The sequence below is a fragment of the Malurus melanocephalus genome, unplaced genomic scaffold (assembly GCF_030028575.1).
Source record: "Malurus melanocephalus ecotype Western Australia unplaced genomic scaffold, MMel_1.1 scaffold_170, whole genome shotgun sequence".
NCBI lineage: Eukaryota > Metazoa > Chordata > Aves > Passeriformes > Maluridae > Malurus > Malurus melanocephalus.
In genome coordinates this window covers 1,551,498-1,575,586 of record NW_026623402.1, presented here as the reverse complement: position 1 = coordinate 1,575,586, position 24,089 = coordinate 1,551,498, and the positions used below count along the sequence as shown (strand labels likewise).

The 24,089-nt window shown below is 49.5% G+C and overlaps 1 protein-coding gene across 1 annotated transcript in view; it reads right to left on the bottom strand.

Annotated features, from left to right (window-relative positions):
- The window catches only part of XPO6 (exportin 6), a 46,303-nt gene that overhangs the window by 2,254 nt on the left and 19,960 nt on the right, over positions 1-24,089 (bottom strand). The window contains exons 8-21 of the mRNA XM_057372434.1: positions 20,589-20,698; positions 18,237-18,345; positions 16,803-16,895; positions 14,777-14,846; positions 13,236-13,395; positions 11,462-11,554; positions 10,065-10,209; positions 9,298-9,444; positions 7,246-7,435; positions 6,479-6,634; positions 5,207-5,321; positions 4,559-4,730; positions 3,793-3,954; positions 1,152-1,250 (exon numbers count right to left, since the gene is read on the bottom strand). Of these exons, the coding sequence (XP_057228417.1) occupies positions 1,152-1,250; positions 3,793-3,954; positions 4,559-4,730; positions 5,207-5,321; positions 6,479-6,634; positions 7,246-7,435; positions 9,298-9,444; positions 10,065-10,209; positions 11,462-11,554; positions 13,236-13,395; positions 14,777-14,846; positions 16,803-16,895; positions 18,237-18,345; positions 20,589-20,698 (1,821 nt within the window). The remainder of the gene's footprint in view (positions 1-1,151; positions 1,251-3,792; positions 3,955-4,558; positions 4,731-5,206; positions 5,322-6,478; positions 6,635-7,245; positions 7,436-9,297; positions 9,445-10,064; positions 10,210-11,461; positions 11,555-13,235; positions 13,396-14,776; positions 14,847-16,802; positions 16,896-18,236; positions 18,346-20,588; positions 20,699-24,089) is intronic.

The following is a 24,089-nucleotide window of genomic DNA, read 5'->3' as shown; positions in this document are numbered from 1 at the left end:
CACAGAAGGACAAATCCAGCAAGGCAGAGCAGCCATGGCTACGGCCGTGTTTACAAACTCTGGTGAGCACTGAGATGATTTTCTAAACTAAGCCAGATCAAAAATTGCTAAAATAAGCTCAAATAGTATTGGCTTGAAAGGTAACATTGAATTTGGCCACACTTACCTCATGGTTTGGGGCTTCAGAGAGACCTTGGAGCCCCTTACAGTGTCTAAAGAGGCTCCAAGAGAGATGGAGAGGAACTTTGGATAATGGGGCAATGGCTTTCCACAGCCAGAGGGCAGGGATGGATGGGATATTGGGAAAGAATTGTTCCCTGGGAGGGTGGTCAGGCCCTGGCACAGGGTGCCCAGAGAAGCTGTGGCTGCCCCTGGATCCCTGGCAGTGTCCAAGGCCAGGTTGGACATTGGGGCTTGGAGCAGCCTGGGACAGTGGAAGGTGTCCCTGCCATGGCAGGCAGGTCAAACCAATTAAGTCCCTTCTAGCCCAAACCATTCCGTGATTCCATGCTCTGACCCAAGTTTAAGCACTGGCAAATCCCATTCCATCTCAAGTCAGGTGTAGCCCTGCACAATGCTCCAGGGAGCCAGAGAATGTGACCAGGTACCTAAAATTCTGCTCCAGGCACCTGTGAATGTTAAGGGCTGTCCCTCAGTTGTGACCACAGATGAGCAACTGGAAGCTCTGCTTTCCCAGGCTGATCAGATTCCCTGGATYCCAGCTGTCATCCCTCATGGCAGCAGCTAACAGTGGCAGATGAGAGGGCCTGGAGGATGGGTGCAGGAGAGATGGAGACTCACACTGGCAGTGACCTGGGAATGTTGGACACCTGCAGCGGCCCAGGTGGGAATGCTGGAGGGGCTCTGTCCCACTGATGATCACAATTCTTGCTTCCCCAGACAAATCTTGCTGTCCCTGTGTGTTCTCTGCTGTCCCTGTCAGAGTGAACACTTCCAGCCTTTGGCTGCCTTGCAGCTGGAATCCCTCCCGTTCCCAGTATCAGGGAGATGGTGACGCCATTCCAACCACTCCAAGGCTGTGGCACAAACCCCCCCAATCCTGAGCTGGCTTTCTGAGCAGTGTAAAACCTCCCCAGGACAGCTCCCACCTCCTGCCATGCACAGAGAGCTCAGGGTCAGGCAGGACCCACCTTGTGGTAGAGCTTCTGCTTTGTGTTCAGCGTCTCCAGGTAGAAGAGGTTCTGCTTGAACAGGTGAATGTCAGGCTGCAGGAAGGACTGGCCAAATGCCTGCCAAAAAAGCACAGTCAGAGGGGATGGCAAACACCACAAACATCAGCCCTGCCAGGCAAAACAACAGCATTTGCACCCTGGCAGCAGGATAAACCCCTGGGAGCCTCAGTGCAGCAAGCTAGCAAAAGATATGATCATGAATATAAATTCTGCCACTGAAATGGCAAAAATAGTGAAGTATTTTTAATTTTATTACAGGACAGACACTGATTTGGGTGTGTATAACTGTTTTTAAAAGACTGCACAATTCCCAATTGCTGGTGCTTCCTCAAAGATATTTTCTTAATTTTTCCAACCCTAACAAATACTTACACTGTTTTTCAGTTGAGTATAGAATATGAGTTTGTTTTCAAACAAATTTTCTATATTAGAGGTATGTCTGCACACCCTAAAATTGATCTTATTTCTTCCATCAGATTTGCAGAAGCCAAAGCAGACATCACTGCCCTGAATTAGAATTTGGGAATGGGCCCTGACAGCCTGTGCTGGACATGACCAAAGCARTGGAGAGCCCAGAACAAAACCTGCTGGACCCTGAACTGGTCTGGCAGGGCTGCCCAGTGTGGGATCAAACAACTTTTCCACCTGAACACCACGAAAATACTGTACAGGGGTCAGCTCTGTACAGACAGGCACAGGATTTTAACAGCTCCTCTTCAAGGCATCGTGAACGGAAGAGTTTATTCTCCYACATGCCCCATTTATGGTCAAATGGACAAAAATGACCCAGATCTGATCAAGATTGAGCCAGTTCTGGCCTCAGATCTCAGKTGGAAACTGGCACACAGGTTATTAATATCCCCCACACAAAGCACTGCCYGTGGAACATGTATAGAACATTAAATAAGGGTTTTTATCAGAGCAGGAGCCAAGGAGTAAAACAAGCAGTGCAGTATTGTCACCCAACCTGAACTGAGATTTTTATACAAATATCTTCCCAACTGAGGCATTCAGGTGAGTCTGGAAGAGTTACACAGCTCCAGGTGAAAGAGAAGCTTGGACAGCCCTGTCCAAGGAGCAGCCTGGGCTTCATTTACACCAGAAGGTGGTGAGASAAGGGAAGGCCAGAGAGAAACAGGACACAGTTCATCCAGGGCAGGAGCTCCCTCTCCATATGTGCTCCAGAGGGGACTCCAGGCACTCCAGGATGGGGCARCTCTCTCCAAGTCCTCCCACCTGCAGGCTGAAGTGGTTTGGAAATGCAAGGGAACTCCTTTGGCCAGCTCTGACCTCAGTAACACATGGAGCACAGTCTGTTAGCCCTGCAAATTCCAATTTCCCAACCTGAGAAGGCTGCTGCTGGCTCTGTGCACACACTGGCTCTGTCCCTGCCTTCCAGTGCCTCACGGGGCTCCAAGAGCCTGGAGAGGGACAAGGGATGGAGGGACAGGACACAGGGAATGGCTTCCCACTGCCAGAGGGCAGGGATGGATGGGATATTGGGAAGGAATTGTTCCCTGGGAGGGTGGGCAGGCCCTGGCACCCTGAGGGTGCCCAGAGAAGCTGTGGCTGCCCCTGGATCCCTGGCAGTGCCCAAGGCCAGGTTGGGAGCAAGGAGCAGCCTGGGACAGTGGAAGGTGTCCTTGCCCATGGCAGGGGTGGGATGGGATGGGCTTTCAGGTCCCTTCCAGCCCAAACCATTCCATGATTCTCTATTTCCCAGGCCAAAGCCTGCCAGGTGTCACCCCACTGACCTTTCCCTACCAGATCCCGTGGTACAGAACACAACAAAYCCCTGTGAACCAACACACTCAGGAAAACTTTTCCTGCTCCAAGAACTTTCCCCAGTGCCAACCACAACACTCGGGATTAAATGGGTCAGTGTCAATAATGTATTTTTATTGCAGGATGAGGCTTGCAAAGGAATTAACATTCCATCCTCATGCCTGCATGGCACTGYGCCTTGTGAGCTCAGCAGTGGGGCCACTCCTCTGCAACTTTCACTTTCAGCAGTTCCTGGAAGCAAAAGCTCCATCAAGACACATCTGAACCCATCACCCACATGTGCCCACGTGGCCTCTCATGGCAAGACAGTCACTGGAGCCTGTCCAGGGAAGGGAATGGAGCTGGGAAAGGGGCTGGAGCCCCAGGAGCGGCTGAGGGAGCTGGGAAAGGGGCTCAGCCTGGAGCAAAGGAGGCTCAGGGGGGACCTTGTGGCTCTGAACAACTCCCTGACAGGAGGGGGCAGCCAGGGGGGTCGGGCTCTGATCCCAGGGAACAGGGACAGGAGGAGAGGGAATGGCCTCAGGGTGGGCCAGGGGAGGTTTAGGTTGGATATTGGGAAAATTCCTTCATGGAAAGAGTGGTCAGACACTGACAGAGCTGCTCAGGGCAGTGGTGCAGTCACCATCCCTACAGTGATTTAACAGCCATGTGGATGTGGCACTTGGGGATATAGGTCAGTGGTGGCCTTGGCAGTGCTGGGAAATGGCTCCAGCACACCATCTCAGAGGGTTTTTCCAACCTTGACAATTCCGTGACTCCGTGTTTCATGCACTGCAGGGAAGGTTMAGGATAACGGTGGGAATGGGGGAGGTACCTGCATGATGGCACTGAACTGGGCTTCRTTCTCCATCTGCTCCTCTGCCACTCCCCTCTGCACACTGGCCAGCACACTGGATTTGAAGAAGTACCTCCAGTTGTGGTGCAGGACCCGGAAGAGCAGCTCRAACAGCTCTGCCTTCACATCAGGRGATGAGCGCTGGCAGSAGAGGGGACAGAGCTCAGAGCAGGCTCCTCAGCTGGAATCCCACCCAACCCCTGGATCCCAGAGCTCTGCAGCCAAGCATCAAAGCATTTCTCCTCAGGGAGCACCAAACCCAGCAGCTGTAGGATCATGCTCAGAATCCAGCGCTGAGTTTGAGCTTTACCTCCTGCTCTCACCCCCTCCCTCATTCTGCTTTTCTTGAAATTCCTGACAAAATCCTCCACCCAAATCGCTTCCAGTACCACTCACTGCTCTCCCACAGGGACTGACACTTGCAGCTTTTGGAAAGCCAAAGCTTTACTGCAACCAACCCCCAGCAATGCCCTCCCATTTCCATTCCCCTTCCCATTCCCATTCCCCTTCCCCCGTTCCCATTCCTGTTCCTGTTCCCATTCCTGTTCCTGTTCCCATTCCCATTCCCCGTTCCTCATTCCCATTCTACATTCTCATTTTCCGTTCCCATTCCCTGTTCCTGGTTCCTCATTCCCACTGCCTGTTCCCATTCCTCATTCCTCATTCCCCATTCCCCTTTCCCGTTTCTGTTCCCTGTTCCCATTCCCCATTCCCATTCCCACTGGGTTCCCATTCCCAGCCCTACCTCAGCAATGATGGGATACACCTGCTCCATGCACAGTGAGATCACACTGGGCAGGAAGGGTTTGAACACCTGGCCTGGCTCCTGCACCACCACCTGCAGGATCTTGAGGAATTTCTCCACCACACGGCAGCCGGTGCTGCCCTCGTGGAGRATGCTCTCTGCCAGCTGCTCCCTGCAACACAAACAGGCATTAGGAACATTCCCAGAGGTCTGCAGGCTCACCTGATTTRCTGGGAAACAGGAAATGCCTCTAAAATGTTCAATTAAAACAGGCCAAGTGCAAGAAGCCACAGAAAGGAGGGAGGTTGTGGCTGAGGACTGACAGACCCCCTGGATGACAAAGGATGAGTGAAGGGACACCCTCAGACCTTGGGCAGGAGCTAAGCAGGGAATGTGAGAGCCCAGTTCAATGTCCAGTACTGCCAGAATTGTGTGGGAGAGTGGGAAATGTGTGGGGGCAGGGACGATGTGCATGATCTGGGTCACTCYAGACTGGGAAGTGTTTGCCTCAGATTCAGCCCAAAAGTCTGGAAACAAAGGCTGCAAACAGCCCCAGCCCCGTTTAGGGACAGGGRCCCACTGGGTGAGCAGCTGGTGAGATAAACTATCCTGAGGGGCAAGAAAGGGGTGACCAGTGCTGTCCAATACCTGGTGAACATGTTGAGGAAGGTCTGGATGATCTGCTCAGTGAAAGGCACTCCCATCTGCACCCTCAGGCCTTGGAACAGGGTGAGGAAAAAGCTCAGCATCTCATCTGTCACATCTAAGGGAAGAGAAAAGCAAAAAGAACGTGTTAAGGAAATATCCAAGGGCATCAATCAGTCTTTTATGTTTAAGTCTTTTATGTAAGTCTGAAGTTTGCTCCTCCTGTTCAGGGAACCCCATTTACTCCTGGGAAGTTACAGCAGAAACAGAAACCATCAGTTGTTTAACCAAGGCTTAAAGATTGTTCATCCAGCCCCAAAAGCTGCCAGGGATGACAAGCACAGGCAGCAGGAAACCCCTCAGAGCAAGCACAGCACTGCCAGCAAGCTCTCGGTGTGCTCTGCCTGCACAGAGCRCTGGGAGAAAGCTCAAGGGGAGCTCTGAGCCCAGCTCCAGATGCTCACTGGGCATACAGGGTTAACAGGAAACACCAGGGAATCCAAAACATTCCCACAGCTCGGGGTGCTAGAGACAGAGTCCAGCTTTTTTTTTGGCAGAAACTAGAAGATCCTTCCATCTCCAGAAGTGAGCACGTGGTGATGCAGTGAGCTGGTCAGCACCCAGCTGATCCTTCATCCATCCCAGTAAAGACTGGATAACCACGACAAACAGCTCAACTCCTCCCTCATCACACAGACTTTGATAGCCAATTAATTGCAATTGATGAGGCTGCCAGCCTGTTCTGAAGTCAACAGCCCCCAGGAATCACAGCACCCTTGCTGTGCCTGGGATCCTGTCTGCATTTCACTGCTTTTGTCTCCCCTCAACCCTCTTCACTGAGAAAATCCCACCCAACTCCAAATGGAACACAAGGAAGTGTGATGTGACACAAAATGTAAACTGGCTGCTAAGTGACAGTCCTGATTCCATCTCAGAGGAAAAAAATCCCTAAATCCCACATTATCTGACCTAATGTAATAGGTGAGTACATCTATTTAAATGTCTTTTTTTCAAGCATCTGCAGGAATGTAAATGGCAAATACAGCTACAGAGGGTATTTTAAAGCACTTTTTTCACGCTCAGGACCAGCTCCCCTTTGAAACTGTGACAATCCTGGCTGGCAGGGATGTCCCCTCCCTGCTGTGGTTCCCAGCACACCCAGGCACAGCAACCCCACCCACTCCACACCCACACCCCAACTCTGTGCTGCTGCTCTGGGTGTCAGCAGGAGCTCAGAAAGCTACTCACAGCACGAGCCCTGGCCTGAGGTTATACCTGACTGATGAATGAAAGCTGGGAAGAGGGCTAGTGAGACCTGCACGGATTCTTGCAGCGACTGATAACAGATCTGCCGGGACTTGGTGGATTCTCCAGAAATACTTTCTACAATATCTTCCAGAACGCTCAGTGTCTGGTGGATGATCACCTTGGCTGCAAAACAAGAGGGGTGAYGCTTTTTGCATGTGCCAAAACTGCYCAGAGCTGACAGAGGAAGAGAAATTAAAGTCACACATATGGGTACCTAAAACACTGCAGGTTTCTGAACAATTTTTTAAGTGATCCTCGATAAAAAACCCAAAAGACAAACCCAAAAACAGTCCCAAAAATATACAGATGTTTCCCTGCACTCCTGCAAGGAGTTTCCTTGCATTCCTCCTACAAAAACCCTCTACAGTACTTCCCAAGTCCAGAAGAAATTTTTATTTTCCCCCTTCACTTTTTATAGCCATGATCTCCACYAACACTGCTTCCAGCCCCTATTCCTAACACTACAGCATGGGGCTGCTCAGTATTCCTGATGCAATCCATGCTATTCAAAGTTTTATCCCAGCCTTGACCCCACCTTCCTTAGAAGACAGCACTTTAATGGAAGAGTTTACATGTGACCGGGGTGAGAGTGCCCTGTATAGRGCAGAAAAGCCTCTAAAAATAGAGAGAAAACACAAACTGCTCCCTTCCCGTTCTCCCTGTACGCTCAACAGTTTCTCAGCTAMAATAATGACTGGCAAATCAGCAGAATGACACTGCCCACTGGTACTTACTGTCCTCCAGCTGCACCTTCCTCTGGGGCAGGCTGGCCGTGGCTTTGAGCTGYCGGTAGTCCCGGGTGAGGGCGGACACGAGGCTGGCGTGGTTGGTGGAGCGCACGGSCCACTGCTGCTCGCTCTCGGGCAGGTTGGGCCAGGGCAGCAGCAGCACGTTGGACAGAGCCCTGCACACCAGCACCTGCGCCTGGGAGGGACAGCAGTCATTGCCAGGAGTCATTACCAGTCATTACCAGCTTGGGCTGGGAAGGGAGGTTAAAGCTCGTTGCATTCTGCCCCTGCTTTGTGCTTGTCTGATGCGTGGGAGGCCCTGGATGAGCTATTTGGACACTGAGGAAAGATCCCAACTCCCAAAAAACCCACATAGCTGGATATAAATCCTGGGTTCCTGGGACCCACCATAATGAGATTTGGGAGTAGGAAGCCCCCAGACAGCACCAGGCTTGGACTGACAGCAAAACCACCAGATCATGAATGGTTTGGGTTGAAGGGACCTTAGAGAACTCTTAATTCCACCCCCCTGCCATGGGCAGGGACACCTTCCACCATACCAGGCGATTCCAAGCCCAGCCTGGCCTTGAACACTCCCAGGGATTGTGCAGCCACAGCTTCTCTGGGCTACATTAAACAACAAGACAAAGCTGTAACCTTTTTTCCCCAAATTAATTTTTGCTAATTTAGCACMAGCCTAGAGTAAAGTGACATTTTATGGCTGTCCAATGCCTCAGCAGTGCTCGCTGTTCAACAGCACAAGGTGAGCCCAAGTGAAAACTACCAGCCCTGCAAAGTGAGAGAGAAGCAAAGCTCCAGGATTTAAGGCCTGGAAGCAGCTCCCTGCTCCCAGCCCTGTCAGCCCTTCCCTGCAGCAGTAAATCTCTGGTGTTTATRAAAACAAAGATCATTCTCCTTTCATTCTCCTTGCCTGGTTTATATGCTGAGCTTCTGCACTTGTGCAGCACTTTGTGCTTCCTTGCCAGCACAACCATATCCCAGCCCCACTGTGGCTTTTCAGTATTATAAACGGAATGAATATATTTATAGTATTTACGTCACTTCTGCAATACAAATACTTAAGTTTCATCAAAAACTCTGAGTAGGTCAGAATCAATGTGTCTGTGATGCCTTAGGATTTTAGCTTCTATATTTTCACGTATCTGTATTCTCATACTTCTCTAGTGTACAGCACTAAAGCTCCTGTTCACACATCTTTAGATAAAACAATTCCTCTCTGGGCCTGAAGAGCTGCCTCAGAGCCCCAAAATGTGTAAACAACAGTGRAATTGGGGAGAGAAAGCTTGGGGGAGTTCACATCATCACCTGAAGGTGTCATTGGAGAATTGGGGCCCAATACATTCATAAGACAGAATTACAAAAGGGGAAGATCTCGTGACTCGGGGTCCCATTTGGGTGCAGCCTCAGGAGGTGGCTTTATCTGCCCTGAATGTACCTGGAATAAGATTGCCTGGAGTTTCTCACATTTAAATAATCCTGACACAAAGAGTATGTACTCTATTTCAATAAAGAGTGATCAGATAATCCAGGCAGTAACTAACCTGCTACCTCTCATTTTTAGCTTCATTTTCAGAGCAACTAAGCATAACAAAATTCACCARCTCAACCACAGACCACTTCTTATCAAGAACCAATATGGTTTGGTTTGAACAGTGAACTACAGAGCCAGTTCTACTGGTACTGAATGTACTCAATGTACCAGTAGAATTGGACTAAATGTGTCTGCTTTTATTATCTTAACTTTGGCCTGTTTCAGGTGAGCCTTGTTTCAGGCATCACCTGAACCATAAAGATAATGCAGAATCAGGGATGGTGTCAACAAACAAGAAAGGAATCAGGTCTAAGAGGTGCAACTGTCTTTTTTCCTTGTGCTGTTGCTTGAAATGCATCATTAATTACAAACAGCATCACTGCAATTCCTGGATATCCACAGCAGAGATAATTGCTGCCTGTCCAGTTGTTTTTTGAGGCCACCTCTCACCCCCAGAGGCACATCTTCCCGAGATGTCAGCGTGAGACAGGYGTGGGCCAACTGACCTTGTCGGGGAGGCGCTGGGCAGAGGTGTCTGTGATCCTGTTGAACACCTTCTGCACGGCTGGGATGCTGATCAGGAACACYGGCCGCACCGTGGTGGCCAAGGACACCAGCAGGTGGCACGCAGAGAGCAGCAGCTTCTCCTGCACCTGAGACAGAGTGGGGGTGGTCAGGATGCCCATCACAGCAGCACACACCACCAGAGACAGCTCACTGAGCTGCCAGGACCTGCGGGGTGCAGCCAGGTCGGGGTCAGGCTCTGCTCCCATGGAACAGGGACAGGAGGAGAGGAAATGGCCCCAAGMTGCACCAGGGGAGGTTTAGGTTGGAWMYKGGAAAGTTTMTTCATGGAAAGGGTGGTCAGGTACAGGGTGCTCAAGGCAGTGACAGAGTCCTCATTCCTGAAGGGATTTAAAAGCCATGTGKATGTGGCACCTGGGGAYATGGGTCAGTGGTGGCCTTGGCAGTGCTGRGATTAGCTGGACTCCCTTARAGAGCTTWTCCTAAACAGTTCTATGATTTATATGTYAACCAGAGCATAGGTCAGTTCCTTTAATACCATGAGAGAGAGATTCCTCTGCTTTCAAGCCATAAAATCATTAGACTGGGTTTAAAAGCCTTTAAGTTGCTTTATTCTCCTATCAGCCTGAGCCCCGGTGCTGTTGGGAACTCTCCACAAGACCATTCCTGTGGCTCTGGAACACAGCCCCAGCCCCCAGCCCAGCCCCTGGTGGGTTCCCTGCCCCAGGGGAGGCAGGGCCAGCAGTACCTTGGAGCTGATGAGGGGTGTGATGGCCTCCAGCGCCGTGGACACCAGGGAGATGAACTGCTCGGGGTTCTGCCGGTGCACCTCGCTGTAGAACTGGGCCAGCCAGTGAGCGTAGGCCTGCAGGGCTGCCAGGGACTGGGCATGGCTGGGGACAGCAAGGGACACCGTGGGACACAGGCAACACCACCATGGGACACAAGAGTGGCATTCTCAGGCAAATCTGGCAGCTTGGTTGGTAAAAAATCCTTACAGCTTTTTGGTTTTAGATTCTGTACCCACAAAGCTAARGGTGCAAACTGATGAAGTTATCATCAACTGGCAGCTTGACTATTAAAAATGTGATTATGAAGTGTGGTTATCACATTGAGTCAGGCTCTTTCAGAGAGGTGTCCCCCAAATGTCTGACAGTGCTGCTTTCTTGGGCGAGCATCAGGAAATGGATCTCAGATTTCTCCAAGGACATCACAGAAATGGATGAAAATCCTTCACTGACAAATCATGGAAAACACCTCCCAAATTATTGTAAACYAGGAAAGAAACCATTAAACCAACATCACTTGCACAAAATTCAATRCCATTAACTTGGGACTAACAGGAGAAATCCCATTAGTTACACACTTTCATGGTGAAATCTAGTGGGGCTTTCAAAGAGCTGCTCTAGGTGCAATTACAAACCTTACAAACAAGTGTTCAAACCTTGAATTCTGCTCACAGAACAGCAGCTGGCAGRAAACAGGTTTGTGCTGCACAGCTTCAGCAAGGGAAGGTCCCTGAAAGGCTGACACAGAGGTGATCTGTGAGCAGCAGCAGCAAGATTTCACACTGAATGTCCATGCATGGCAGGCAGCTGTTTGTCCCAGAAAAGGCTTGCACAGCTGCAAGGCATTTGTTTGTCTTGGAAGACAAGTATTTGAAACCCTCAGCTGAGAAAAACACCTTTTACCTGAACTACAGATCTGACTTGGTAGCAAAAAATCCATCAGCTGGATTTATATATCAACCACACACTAGGCAGCGGATCCATTTCTTTAAAATATCACTGTTGTAACACTTATTTCCTCATTAATTACACTGCAGAGAACRAGGCTTTTACAGCACCAGCACAGGGCACAATCCCAGTCTGCTCTCAGAGCTGATTTAAGGGGCACTTCTCAGCACAAACATGTTTTCCTTTAAATGACTTGGGTACTTCCATTAGAGGAAAGACTGGTCCACAATGCTGGCAGAAGCCTTGAGTTTCACCAGCTCAAAGGAGGGGCTTTCCTGGGGAGCTGCCAACAGCTGGAGAGGCTGTTTCCCAGGATATCTGCCAGGGAGGGGCCWGAGTGCCAGATGCAGGAGATGCCATCCTCACCCACCCCACAGAGGTGCCCGGTTTGGGTGGATCCCATACTCACACATCGATGAGGTCAGGTTTTAGCACAGAGGGAACAGCGGTTTCGATGTTGTACAGTTTGATTTGGGATCCATACAGCGTCACTTTTACCAACCTGGAGGTGCAAACACACGTGGAAGTGCTGATGCCTCAGGATTTCAGCTTCTGTATTTATCATGTATCTGTAACCCTGGAATTCTTTATCCAGACTCCACAGACAGTTCCCAGCTCCTGCTCTCCCATTTTTACACAAAACAATTCCTCTGCAGCCCCAAACTCAAGGACACCTCACTGAGCCAGGCCCCAAGAGATGGAAACAACAGAGAATTGGGGGAGCCAAATTGGAGTTTTTGACTGCATTGGCTGCAGCTGCAATTGGAGGATTCAGCCCCGATGTGCAAATGGACAAAAGTGAGAAAGGGTGAAAAACCCGTGAGCCATTGTCCATTGTGGGTGCAGCCCCTGGGTGGGCTGGGACTGCCCTGAATGGCCCTGAAGGCCCTGCAATGAACAGAACTGCTTTGGATTCTCTGAATTTTGTCCAGCCCCTGTTTCAKGTAGCCTAATTCAGGCATCAGTGCAAATGGATTGTACAAATCAGCTCCAGCACTCATCTGGTGCTGTTCCCTAGTCTGGGACATTTTGCTAATACACAAATGAGATTTTGGMTATTTAGTTTTAAATAATTCAGAGCCTGCTGCACTGTTTAGGATGAGATGGAACAGGTCAGATGTTCCTGCACAGGAATGAAAAGCCACAACCTGTTTAAAGGCCTGGAATYCTGCCATTTGTAACTGTGTGCTAATTAAGTGTGTGCTAATTGGACAGGAAGAATAAAATGTCTGCCCTTCAGCTCTCACAGGTCTTTTCATTAAAGAGAAGAATTGGGATCATCAAGGTTGGAAAAGACCTGTAAGCTCTAAGATCACGATGTCCAACCATGAACGGAGGTTTTCGTGATTTAGTTGTGAAAGATACAGCTCTAACCAAACTCCGTGTTATTTCATTGCCTCACAAATTCAGAGGCTGGAACACAAGTCCCCYCCATGTTTTCAGGTGACTGATTTTATTTCATCCCTCCGGTAAGTTATTTCTTTCACTGAGGATTTGGTAAACTGAGAACCACAGAATCCCAAAATGGTTTGGCTTGGAAAGGATCTTAAAAGTCCATCCCATCTCACCCCTGCCATGGGCAGGGAAACCTTCCACTGTCCCAGCTGCTCCAAGCCCCAGCCTTGGACACTGCCAGGGATCCAGGGGCAGCCACAGCTTCTCTGGGCACCCTGTGCCAGGGCCTCACCACCCTCCCAGGGAGCAATTTCTGCCCTCTGGCAGTGGGAAGCCATTCCCTGTGTCCTGTCCCTCCCAGCCCTTKTAAATGGTCTCTCTCCACCTTCCCTGCTGGCTCCTTCAGTCACTGGAAGGGGTGATCAGGTGATCCCTGAGCTGTTTCTCTTCCAGCCTGGACACCCCCAGCTCTCCCAGTCTGGCTCCAGAGCAGAGGGGCTCCAACCCTTGGAGCATCTCCATGGCCCCTTCTGGACTCTCTCCAGCAGCTCCAGGTCCTGCTGCTGTTGTTCCCCAGGGCTGGGGCAGCTCTGCAGGTGGGGTCTCATCATCTGAGGGGGCACAATCCCCCTTTCCTGCTGCCCACGCTGGGGCTCAGCTTTGCTTTACAACCCAAATTCTGCCCATCCAGCTCCTCCCACCACCACCTACCCCAGCCAAGGGCAGGCAGCAAGCAGCCCTCCGGGTGTGTCACAGAGCCTGCAGGGGTGCCAGGTGCCTGTACCCACCTCTCCACCACGGTGAGGGCATCGTTGAACCTGGCAGCGAACACGGCGCCCGTGAAGTACTCGGCCAGGCGACCCACGGCCTGCAGCAGCGAGCTCAGGTCCCGCAGGGAGCAGTGCAGCCTCCTGCAGTCGTTCTCAGCTGTGATGTTCAGCCTGTGACCTGCAGGGACACCCCAGCCACCCGTCAGTGATGCTCTGATAGCCACCCTAAGGGCTGAAAATCAAGCTCATGCGAGGGGAAAACCCTACAGCTTTGTGACTGATCCATGCAGCCCTTTCCCCCAAGGACAAAGTGACAGGAAATGCAAAGTTTATTCTAATTCCATGACAAGCATTCTTCTGGAATGAGCTCGGTGCTGGGTCGTGGGTCAGATGGCAGCAGTGGCCAAGGCACTGCAACATCCAGCTTGGAAAGGAAGTTCATCTCTTGTGACACCACTTCAAAGGCTCATAAAGGTGTTACCGACTATTTCAGCCTCTGACATCTTCTTTTCTCTCCACACCATCTTGGTGCCAGGAGCCTTTCTGCTTTTGTGCTGCCATCAGAAGCAATCCCAGCTCTGGAGAAGGTGGTTTTCCACACWCCCTCTGCTGGCTGCAGTCCCAGTGATCCAGCAGCAGTTTGGGACAGGGTATTTGTGACTTCCCTTCTGAGACAAAGCTTGTTGTGTACCTCCTTAYTTCTCAGGTACAACAAACAATCCAGCCCCATTACCCACACAATCCTCCTGCTGCTCCAGTGGGGACAACTGGGCCCAGATGTTCCAGAGCTTTTACCAAAAAAGCAAACATGTTCTGCAACACCACCACCTTTCAGAGAAAATCAGATTTTTTTTCCACTGACTGCATTTAATGTCACATTAAGCTTTCAGCAACAGCCTGTCCATTTTGTGCCATGAACACCAAGACACAATCCTGTCCCACGTGCTCTGGGATGAGCAGGGAGGTCGGATCAGATGATTCACTCTGGTCCCTTCCACCCMGACCCATTCTGGAACTCTGTGCCACCTCCCAGTGCTGAATCCAGAGCTGCATCTGAGCTGCTGATCCAGCCCCAGGACAGCTTCTAACACACCCTGCTGCTACACATTGCTCATCTTAGGCCCGAAAGGCTCCTAACACTGGAAATATTTTTTCCCAGAACTGCCTATTAAAAAAAAAACCCATTCTGCTATGGGGCAGATTCTGTTCCTGGTCACACCAGGAAATGTCAATATTACCTCAAGCTGCACCCTCCCCTCATGCAGATCTCACTACTGCTGCTTTCCTTATTTCTCAGGAAGGAGCTGCAGAATTTGGTGCAGCATATCTGTTCTTAACACCTCTGGGATCTTCATTTCAAGTACCAGAACAAGGGAAGGACCACACCAATAAATCATATTATGAGATTTCTGTCTGCTGTTGGAGTTTAACCACTGAGTCACGAGACACCACTCGTGTATTCAGATAAACTGAATTCAGAAAAAGCAACACCRAAGCAGGTCCAGGATGGGTTTGCAATCATGAGAGGGAGGAGCACAGTGTCAGAGGRTGGTTATTACCTGTTCCTGAAGAGACCACGAACTGCTGGAGCCCCAGGTACACTTCCAGGTTATCCTGCAGAACAGGAAACTGGAAAAGAGAAGAAAGGAGTGTGATCCTGGGGCTTGGCAGGCAGGAACACCCAACTACTGACTGCTGTGCCAGAGCAGAGCTCTCTCATTTCTCCCCAGTGCCTTCAGACAGACATTTGGAGGAAGGGCAGGTTGGGCTCTGGGCTGATCCTGCATCCCACAACTTCCCAGGTCCTGACAGCTGTCAAGAAAACAAAGATCACCCCCCTGAAGGCACTTCCCTGTGGCAACTCCTTTCCCACTAACCCTAGGAATCAGCCTGACAAGGGGAAGTGAGGRCACAGCCTGTCAGCACCAGGAATGTACAGCTGGATGTACAACCCTGGCCAGGGAGAGAGGAGTGGCAGAGTCTGGAGTGCAGGAGCTCTGTGCTACATCCACCTTACCTGCAAGGATCACTTTCTCCAAAAGAAGCTCCCAAAAAATTATGTAAGCAGAAAGCTGAGCTCAGTKCCTCTATCAGGGTACAGAGGGCAAGCAGAGCAGCACTCTGCCAGCAAGATGCAGGCTGCACCAGCTGGAATTCCATGGGGAAAACMGCCCAGGGAATGAACAGCACAACCCTTGTGCACCCCGGTGTGGGAACAGAGGGCCAGCCCAGCTCCATCACTCAGCAGTGACAGCAAACAGGCCAGCCCCTGTTTGTACTTCAGCTGAGGAAGCTTTCAACCCTTGCAGCCTGGCACAGCTCTATTCAATTTCTGTTGGTGAAAGCAGTTGAATTTATGTAAGCTCTCTCGCCCACCAGCAGAAGGAGCTGCAACCTTTCCTTGCCCAGCACAGGATGGAGAAATGGCAGCTGCTGTCCACTGCTTTGATTACTTGCCATTGATCAGTGCACCCACCAGCACAGGGAGAAGCACTGGGAACTGCCTGAGAGCCTYCCACACTCCCCAGTCCAAGGAATGAACAATGCAGGGCTCAGGAAAACCCTCCCTACCCAGTTTCCAACACTCCGTGCCTAATTAACAGTGCGGCGTCTTTGCATAACTGCCTGAGGGGAATTTCAAAAACCACAGAGCCTTCCTCCTGTGAATGTGTTACTCCAAGGAAGCCACATGCTCTCCTCCATCTGATCCATCTGCTCCCCGAAACGCCCGCTCCCTGGTGCCTCCCGCTGACTCACAGCAAAGCTGCACCGCAGCCTCGGCTTTTGTTCACTCCTTCGAGTAACAGGCAGCTCCTGCCTCGCTCCTTAAACACAAACATCAACTGCAAAGGCATYTCAGGTCAGGCAGCTCCTGCCTCTGCAGCAGCCCAGTTTGCTTTGCTTCTTGGGAATACGGTTCAGAGGTCGAGRTGTGCAGTGCTCCCAGCAGGATTAATGCACTCACTGAGATCCCACTGCTGTTATTTCCCTTTCCCCTCACCTAAAAACACATGGTCTGCTCTGAATTCTGGGCTGCAATTACAGCCCCGAGATCTTCTCCTCAAAATCATAATGATGCTACAAACCCAGACAACCTTTACACCACCAAAGGTAGCAACAGCAGCTGGAGAGAAGCACTCACCCATGTCAGATCTGCTTGCCAATTCTCCAAGGCCCCTCTCCAGCATTTTTATCTTTAGCCTTTAATTTAAAAAAGATTCCACTCCCCTTAAAGCCCTAATAATGACACTTATTTGCCCAATTCACAGTGCTGCCTCCAAGGTAAGGGCCAAGATAAACAGCAGGGAGGGGCTRCTGCCAAATGTTTACACTTGGAGAGGTGGGAATTTCTGAAGACTGTCCACCAAGTTGGACTCAGACACTGCAGCACTCTCTTCAAAACACCAAGAAATCCAACAAAGCCAAGGAAACAAGGCTTTCTCTTCAATTTCTAATCTGCCCTTGCCAAGTTTTGCATCCATATCCACATTTCCCTACTTCTCTTGGCACTAAGGTATCTATCAAAAACCCTCCAGCAGTTGGTGCTCGTTCCACATGGCACTTTTGGCCTGGGAAAGGACTTACGAGGGTGGAGAAGGCGTGAGTTGGCAGGAGCTCCATGACTTTGGCCACCACCTCCAGGCTCTGGCGCAAGTACCGCTGCCACTCCGTCTGCTGCTGCAAAGCAAAGGGACAGCGGGGTGAGCACAGCCCTTCCCAGGGCAACACAGAGATTCTGGGATACTGGGAAGGGAGGGGAAGGAGGGAGAACCATCCCAAASCAGCCCAAAGCAGCACCTTAGAGAAATGTAACTTGCACACTCCACTCAAGCTCATTTGCATGTAGAATTCATTCTATTTTAGACAGGATTGATAAAACTGGGGGGACAGTGCAAGAGAAGGGAGGGCAGGAGTGGCAATAACTTGTCAGGTGAATTAARTAATTATATTAACATGAAAAGACTTCACATGCTCAGGTGACTGAGAAAGAAGCTGCCTGCTACCATCATATCCCAAAGCTGCCRTTAATATCAGAGGGTRAAAATGGAACAAGAAATAYRCAACAGAATCAAAAGCAGAATGTCCTGACTTAATTTTGCCCTTAAACAGTGAACTAAAACCCTTCTCAAGTTTTATACCAGAAGCTTGAAGCCTTGCAAGTATCATCACTTTCACCCTGTTTCTGAAGCATAAAGCAACTTCATCAACTGGATAATTTCTACCTTTATTTGTGCACTATTGTCACCATGGAGAGGCAGCCAAACACCTCCATGGTCTTTACAGGGGGAGAAGAGGACAGCGGAGTATCCAGATGACACAAGTGTCATATGAATAAAGGAAATATTTGTATTTTGGTTATGAAATGGTGCTGCCATCGAGCTCAGAAGGTGTGATGTGACCAGTCCTCAAGATCCCATAGTTTTAAAATCTGTCTAATCCCATTTGTGATGAAATTCCCTCASTTCCTTCACCCATCCTCTTGTGACAGCTGACCTGCCCTTCCAGGGCTCTGGCCTCACCCCTTTTGGCCACCTGCCCCACTCTGACATTTATCAGCATAAAGATGATCTTCACCAATACCACCTTAGGAGAAATAAGCTTAAACACATGCACTGACAATACACAGCTTCAAGCTTTTGCCTCCGAGATATTTTAGCATTTAAATTGCAAAGCAAGCATTAAATTAATTCCAAATTAATGAAACTGAAACACTTTAAATTCCAACGGAGTCCAGACATGGACACCTCATACCTCTGATGATCCGAACATAAGGATCTAAATTTTTTCCCCCAGTAAGAACCAAGTTAAACCCAAAGGTTTTATCTGTTCAGTGTGATTTTTTGTGACAAGTATGTAAAGCTGTTTTACACCTCCAGCCCCACACAGAACAAAGGAAAGAAGCAGCTGTTGATTTGATCCTGTGCTCCCCAGGAGAAGCCCTGGAAAAGCCATTCCAGGTGGGARCAGTGCAAGGTTTAACGTGGCCCTGCAGCCTCCTAGGGCAGCTCTGCTCCTTACATCATCATCCAGGGTCTCGTCATCCAGCTCCTCCAGCTGTGCCTGGTTATACCTGAACTGGATCCGGTTCAACACCTCTGTCAGCAACAGAACCAAGGCATCTTCGTACCTGCAGCCGTGGAGGAGAGAGAGAGATGGATAAAATGTGAACCTGAGTGCAGGGACACCAAGCAGCTCCTGGGATTAAAGGTACCAGCTCCTTTCAGGTCACAAGGTACCTACAGRGAAAGAGCCCAGGCAATTCCTGAAATCCCTCTGCCTCTGGAAGGGAAAGGAAGGGCTGGCAGCAAGAGGAACAGCCCAGAGTCCAAAACAGGAAAGGCAGGAGCAGCTTGCCAGGAATAACAGCAGGTGGCCATGAACAGGAGGCACCAAGAGCCCCCTGCAGCCTGAGCTGCTCCTCTCTGGGCCCTGAATGAGGGGCAGAGGAACCAGGGCAGTTGGTGCAGCCTCAGGTGGCACCTTGAGCCTGTTTGTGCTGCTGTTCCTCCTTCCCTCTGATGGAATCCAGGCCCTTGTCCTCTGAAATAAAGCCAGCACCTTTCCTGCTCATACTATAACACTACAGACAGGTCACYGAAACATCCCTTCAGCTCTGGGGGCCTGGGAGCTGCTACAGAGCACCCCAGACCCTCCTTCTCATTTATCACCCCCAAAAAATGCCAAGCTGCAAAAGCAGCAGAACATGCAATCTCGCCTGGTGCCACAACACCAAACTTTGGTTTGATTTTTCCTTTAAAAACCTCCTTCTCAAAACAGCTAGGGTCTCATAAAAATATCCTGCTCTTTTCTAGGGGAAATCAGGCTGGAAAAATAGGCATTAAAAAAGAGCACCAGAGTCAGAGCATGATGCAAGCAGGGTGTCAGACTGTGACAGTCAGCTGTGCCACAGCCAGGCAGCTGAGAGCTCTGGGCAAGGTGGCGTAACCTTGGATTTGGCAACTTCTCCAGCAGTAGAAGTGGCAGTGTGTACAAAATGCAAAGTTTCTAAACCACAGAACGGGAAACTTCCTGTGTGCCCCTGTGGTGWAAGCACTGCCAGAGTTCACACGGCTCAGGGAGCTGGAGCTGTCACTGAGGGTGGGCAGCCCTGACAAACAGCACAGCTAAGCCACTCACAAGCTGTATTTACTATTTTATATGGTTTATTATATCCGGATCTAGAAAAACCTTTTTTTTACAATTTTCTCCCTCACAAGCTGCGTGATTCCAAGACAACCAGCATTACACTCATGTCAGGCAGGTGGAGAAGCAAACCATGAAGTTCAAACCCAAAAATCTACTTCTTGAGAAATTGAAACCTCACAGTTCCCATGCTGAGAGGAAGAGCTGTCTGCTCTAAGGTAGTTCCACATTTCTTTGTGGTTGTGATGGCAGGCTGCCTTTCAAAAACCAACTGCTCCTATTCAAGGTGCTCAAGGGAAAGAACCACCGTGCTGCCCTTAGCAGAACTTAACATGGCATGAACTCTGGTGCTTTTAAACCTCAAAAACCTGAACAACTCACCAGGATAGCCATCAGATTTATAAAGTGGCAGCMAAGAGACTTTTCTCAAACAAAACTCACCCGTTTCAGGCTCAGCATCTGCCAAGGAAGAGCTGCCCCCCACTGTGGTAATTAATRCACACAGGAGGAAGCAAGGACAACTTTTGACTTCCCATCTCATCTGTATTTCTCAATGACACATTCTCTATCTAAAGAGGAAATTTCAAATCCTAATTAAATGAAATTCATCTCCTAATTCATTAATTAGTTGTATGAGCTGTGTGAACATGAAGTAAGCAACTTGTGTTGTAGTTTCCTCCTCTAATTTGTGCTCAAATGTGCTCCAGTGCTATTTTAGACTACAAAGCTTCCTTCYCCTGCCTGCAAGGTTCACACACAGCATATGCAAGTAACAGTTTGTCTGCCCAAACCTGCTCAGCCTGAATTCTTGTGAATGAGTGTGAAACATTGAGGTTTAKGCTTTTTATACTTCATGAGTTTAGAAAAAGAAAGGACTCAACCACACATGGAGCTGCTGTAGCTTATTTCYCACAGCTCGTCCATGGTGGCCACAAAGTCTCTTTGGTGCTGTAGGAAAAAATTCTTCCTTTTGAGGAAGGTGAGGCCCTGGCACAGGGTGCCCAGAGAAGCTGTGGCTGCCCCTGGATCCCTGGAAGTGTCCAAGGCCAGGTTGTACAAGGCTTGGAGCAACCTGGGATAGTGGAAGGTGTCCCTGCCATGGAACTGGAACTGGATGGGCTCAAAGGCCCCTTCCCACCCAAAGCATTCCCTGATTCCTGCTGTCCTTCCCACCCAAAGCATTCCCTGATTCCTGCTGTCCCACCCTGGCAGCTCCCCAGCCCTTACCTGTTGAGCACTGCTTCTTTGTCCGCCAGGCGACTTTTGATTTTGCTGGTCAGGTAGTCCAAGAAGAGTGTCCAGATGTCCAAGCAAGAAAAGTAACCTTCATGTGTAGGCTGCAAGACACCAGAATTCCCAATGAGTATCACTAGCTATGGCAAGATGGATTTCACACTATGAGAACAGGAGTTAACATCCACTTCAATCCATGGGAAGAGCTTCTTGCTTCGCTGAAACAATTCTAGGACATCACTGGAGAAATTTAAAGCTGTCAAAAAGATGAGCAAGAGCTTTTGTACAAGGGCTGTACCCAGGAATTACAAGGCTGGTMTCAGCATTAACCCATCTCAAGGCTKGCTACACCAGCTTCCAGCATTCCAGGGCCTAAAGGGGMTCCAGGAGAGCTGGAGAGGGACTGGGGACAAGGGATGGAGGGACAGGACACAGGGAATGGCTTCCCAGTGCCAGAGGGCAGGGATGGATGGGATAYTGGGAAGGAATTGYTCCMTGGGAGGGTGGGGAGGCCCTGGCACAGGGTGMCCAGAGAAGCTGTGGCTGCCCCTGRATCCCTGGCAGTGCCCAAGGSCAGGCTGGAYATTGGGGTTTGGAGCAGYCTGGGGTRGTGGAAGGTGGCCCTGAACATGACAGGGATGGAATGAGATGGACTTTARGGKCTTTTCYAACCCAAACCATTCCAGGATTCCACAATACTATAAAGCTGTTTCCTTGTCATTATTCATGTATACATGAGCCTGAATTACAGAGTGCTAACACGGACCAAAAGCCACAGGGTTTGGGGTTTTTTTAATACAAAATCTAAAAGCTACAAGCAATCCCCAGATTCAGGACAAAGAACAGCATCCTCAAACACAGAGCAAGCAAGTCAGAGAGACTTTTCCAGACAATATCGTCCATTCCAAGGACTAGAAAAAAATGAAAGCAGAAGCAAAATAAAACATCAGAGAAGTTGTTGTTGCAGGGTAAGCACCTGTGACCTCTATTTTCCAGCTAAATCCGAAAGCACATGAAGCCATTTCCAAGTCCCCAACACCACCAGGAAGTGCCAGTAAGACCAGTTAAATGCTCTGTTTTGGGGTTAACTAATGCAAAACAAGCTGGCCCTGCTGAACAGGACAATGGAGTAGACTGGGGAAAACGAGGGAGTGGTGGGACTGTACCTGATGGAAAGTGTATTTGAACAACAGGGCCAGGAATTCCACCACGGGGAACTGGGAGTAGGATTCGATCCTTCGGAGGTGGACGCTCACAAAGAGACGGAGGAAATCTGTGAACTTCTCAATGTAGCTACAAGGGAAAGGAGAAACCACTGAGCAAAAAACAGCAAAGGTGCCCCAAGGGAAAGCAATTGCATTGAAATAGTGCAAAAAGCCACTCAAAATCCTCTCATTCAAAAGGAAATTACAATTAACCACCAGCAGAACAATTAAAATGTAAAGCCCTGCAACAATTACCTACAGGATGGGCAACCCTTCACTCCATTAACACCTGAAACAGCAGAAAAGACAATCTAGTCAAAAGCAACTTTAATATTCAGGTAAGTATTGAGTTTAACCAGGCCTGCAAATAAACACAACCTTCCCCACCCTGGAGAAATAATTGAATACCAACCTCATGGTACTGATGGAGGCAGGGTTAATGAAATGAACTGCAGCCCTGAGGAATTCAGCTGGAAGCAAGAAGTTAATGCAGGAATCAGCGATAGAGGAGGACATTTACAGGAGGGGATGGGAGAGCCAGGCAGCTGAGAGCTGGAAAGGGAAATTCCTCCTGCAGTGGAGGTCAGCCAACCAAGGACTCCTGAGCTGAGCCCAGGCCTGCGACTGAGCTGGGCTATGCAGAGAAATCTTCCTCCAAAGCATGAGATTCCTCAGGGAATGTGGGAAGTGCAGGTCCCAAAAGGGGACCCACCAAACCTTCGGGGAGTGCAGCATGGAGAGTTCTCCAGAGAAAAATGGCAAAGCCCACGGTGAGGCGAGCTTTCACTGGGGAGTACAAACACCTCCTAATCCAGCAAGGTCAAAAATCATCTCCAGATTTTTCTGTACAAAAAGAGTTCAGTGCTCCATCAGCCACAGGAGGGATGGCAGCAGCACATACATCACTCACAGGAGCAATTCCAGTCTTCCCACATGCCCAGAGCTCTGGAGTGCAAGAACACTTCAAGTTCTACCTTTAAATAAAAGGTTGGGCTCAGCACAGTTTCAGATATACATGAATAGCCTGGTGTTACTCTACTGCCTTCGTGCACTGCTGCAAACTCTGGGGGTTTTGGGATTTTTTTTTGGGAATCCCCACTCTTTCTAACAAGAACTCCCTCAAGAGCAGCAGCACTGGCAGCTGACAGAGCTGCAGCAGCACTGGGGGTTGTTATGAGCCTTCAAAACCACACATTGCTTTGAATATGCAAAAAAGATGAAATTCCCTTTTTATTTGGCTCTGCCTATTTGACAGGAGATCACTGAGCACACCTGACACTTCAAAAGCAAAGCCAGGAAAGAAAAAAAAAATCAAAACGATTCAAACACCTCCTTCATCCTTTTAAATTTTATTTTCTAAACAGGCTCTGACCCGATACCAGTGAAATTGTTCCTTGTCTTCCAGCTCTGCCAGCCCCAAAGCCCCTTCTCCAACCACCCAGCCACTGCTTGGATCCTTCCCAGCCACTTCCCACATTTTGGGATCTCCAAAGCCAAACACAAATAAAGCAAAGGGTAATTCAAACTTACACTTTTCTTGACTAGTTTATCAGTTCCAAAGTATCCAGACTGATTTTTTAACAGAATAAAAACAACCAGCAGAGCGAGAGGAAGGCAAGGAAGGAATCCAGGGCATGCGGGTTCTGAGGACACCCATCTGCTGGAGGTGGCTTCAGCAGTGCCCATTTTGTTCAGGATTTTGTTAGTCCCTGCCAGGGTGACACTTCCATGCAGGAAATCCTTTAGTTTTGGACACAGAAAGTACAGCTGTGCCCTTAAGCAAAAAAAGGAAAATATTCACATCCTTTTCCATGGAGAGGATAAGGAGAAATGAAAGCTCCAGTCCCCCAGAAGCCAGGTAGATTTTTTTCAGAACATCTTGGTTCCATCCCTACTTCAGACCTCTCAATGAATAAAGGGGTCTCACATCTTCAGATACCAACAATCCCTGTGGATAACAGGTCTGTCACACCAGCTCTGCCCAGGCCAGCACAGTTCCACACCCTACACTGGAGCCCCCAAAGGCTGCTTGGTGTTGTCATGTAAGAAAGAACCCAGTAAATATGGCATTTCCAGGAAAGCTTTTCAGAAATCCAGAGGGGAACTCCTGGCTCTCTGTGCCTTGTAGGCAAAGGTGGCACATTCCCACAGGTCTCATTTCTAGGTAGAGAGCGACACAACTCAAAGCCAGTAACAAAAAGGAGCAAGCAGAATTCCCTGGTCTGCATTTATCATCCTAAAGTTGTACCTTCATCTCAAGACATGGAAAAGGGGAATTTGACAGCAGAAA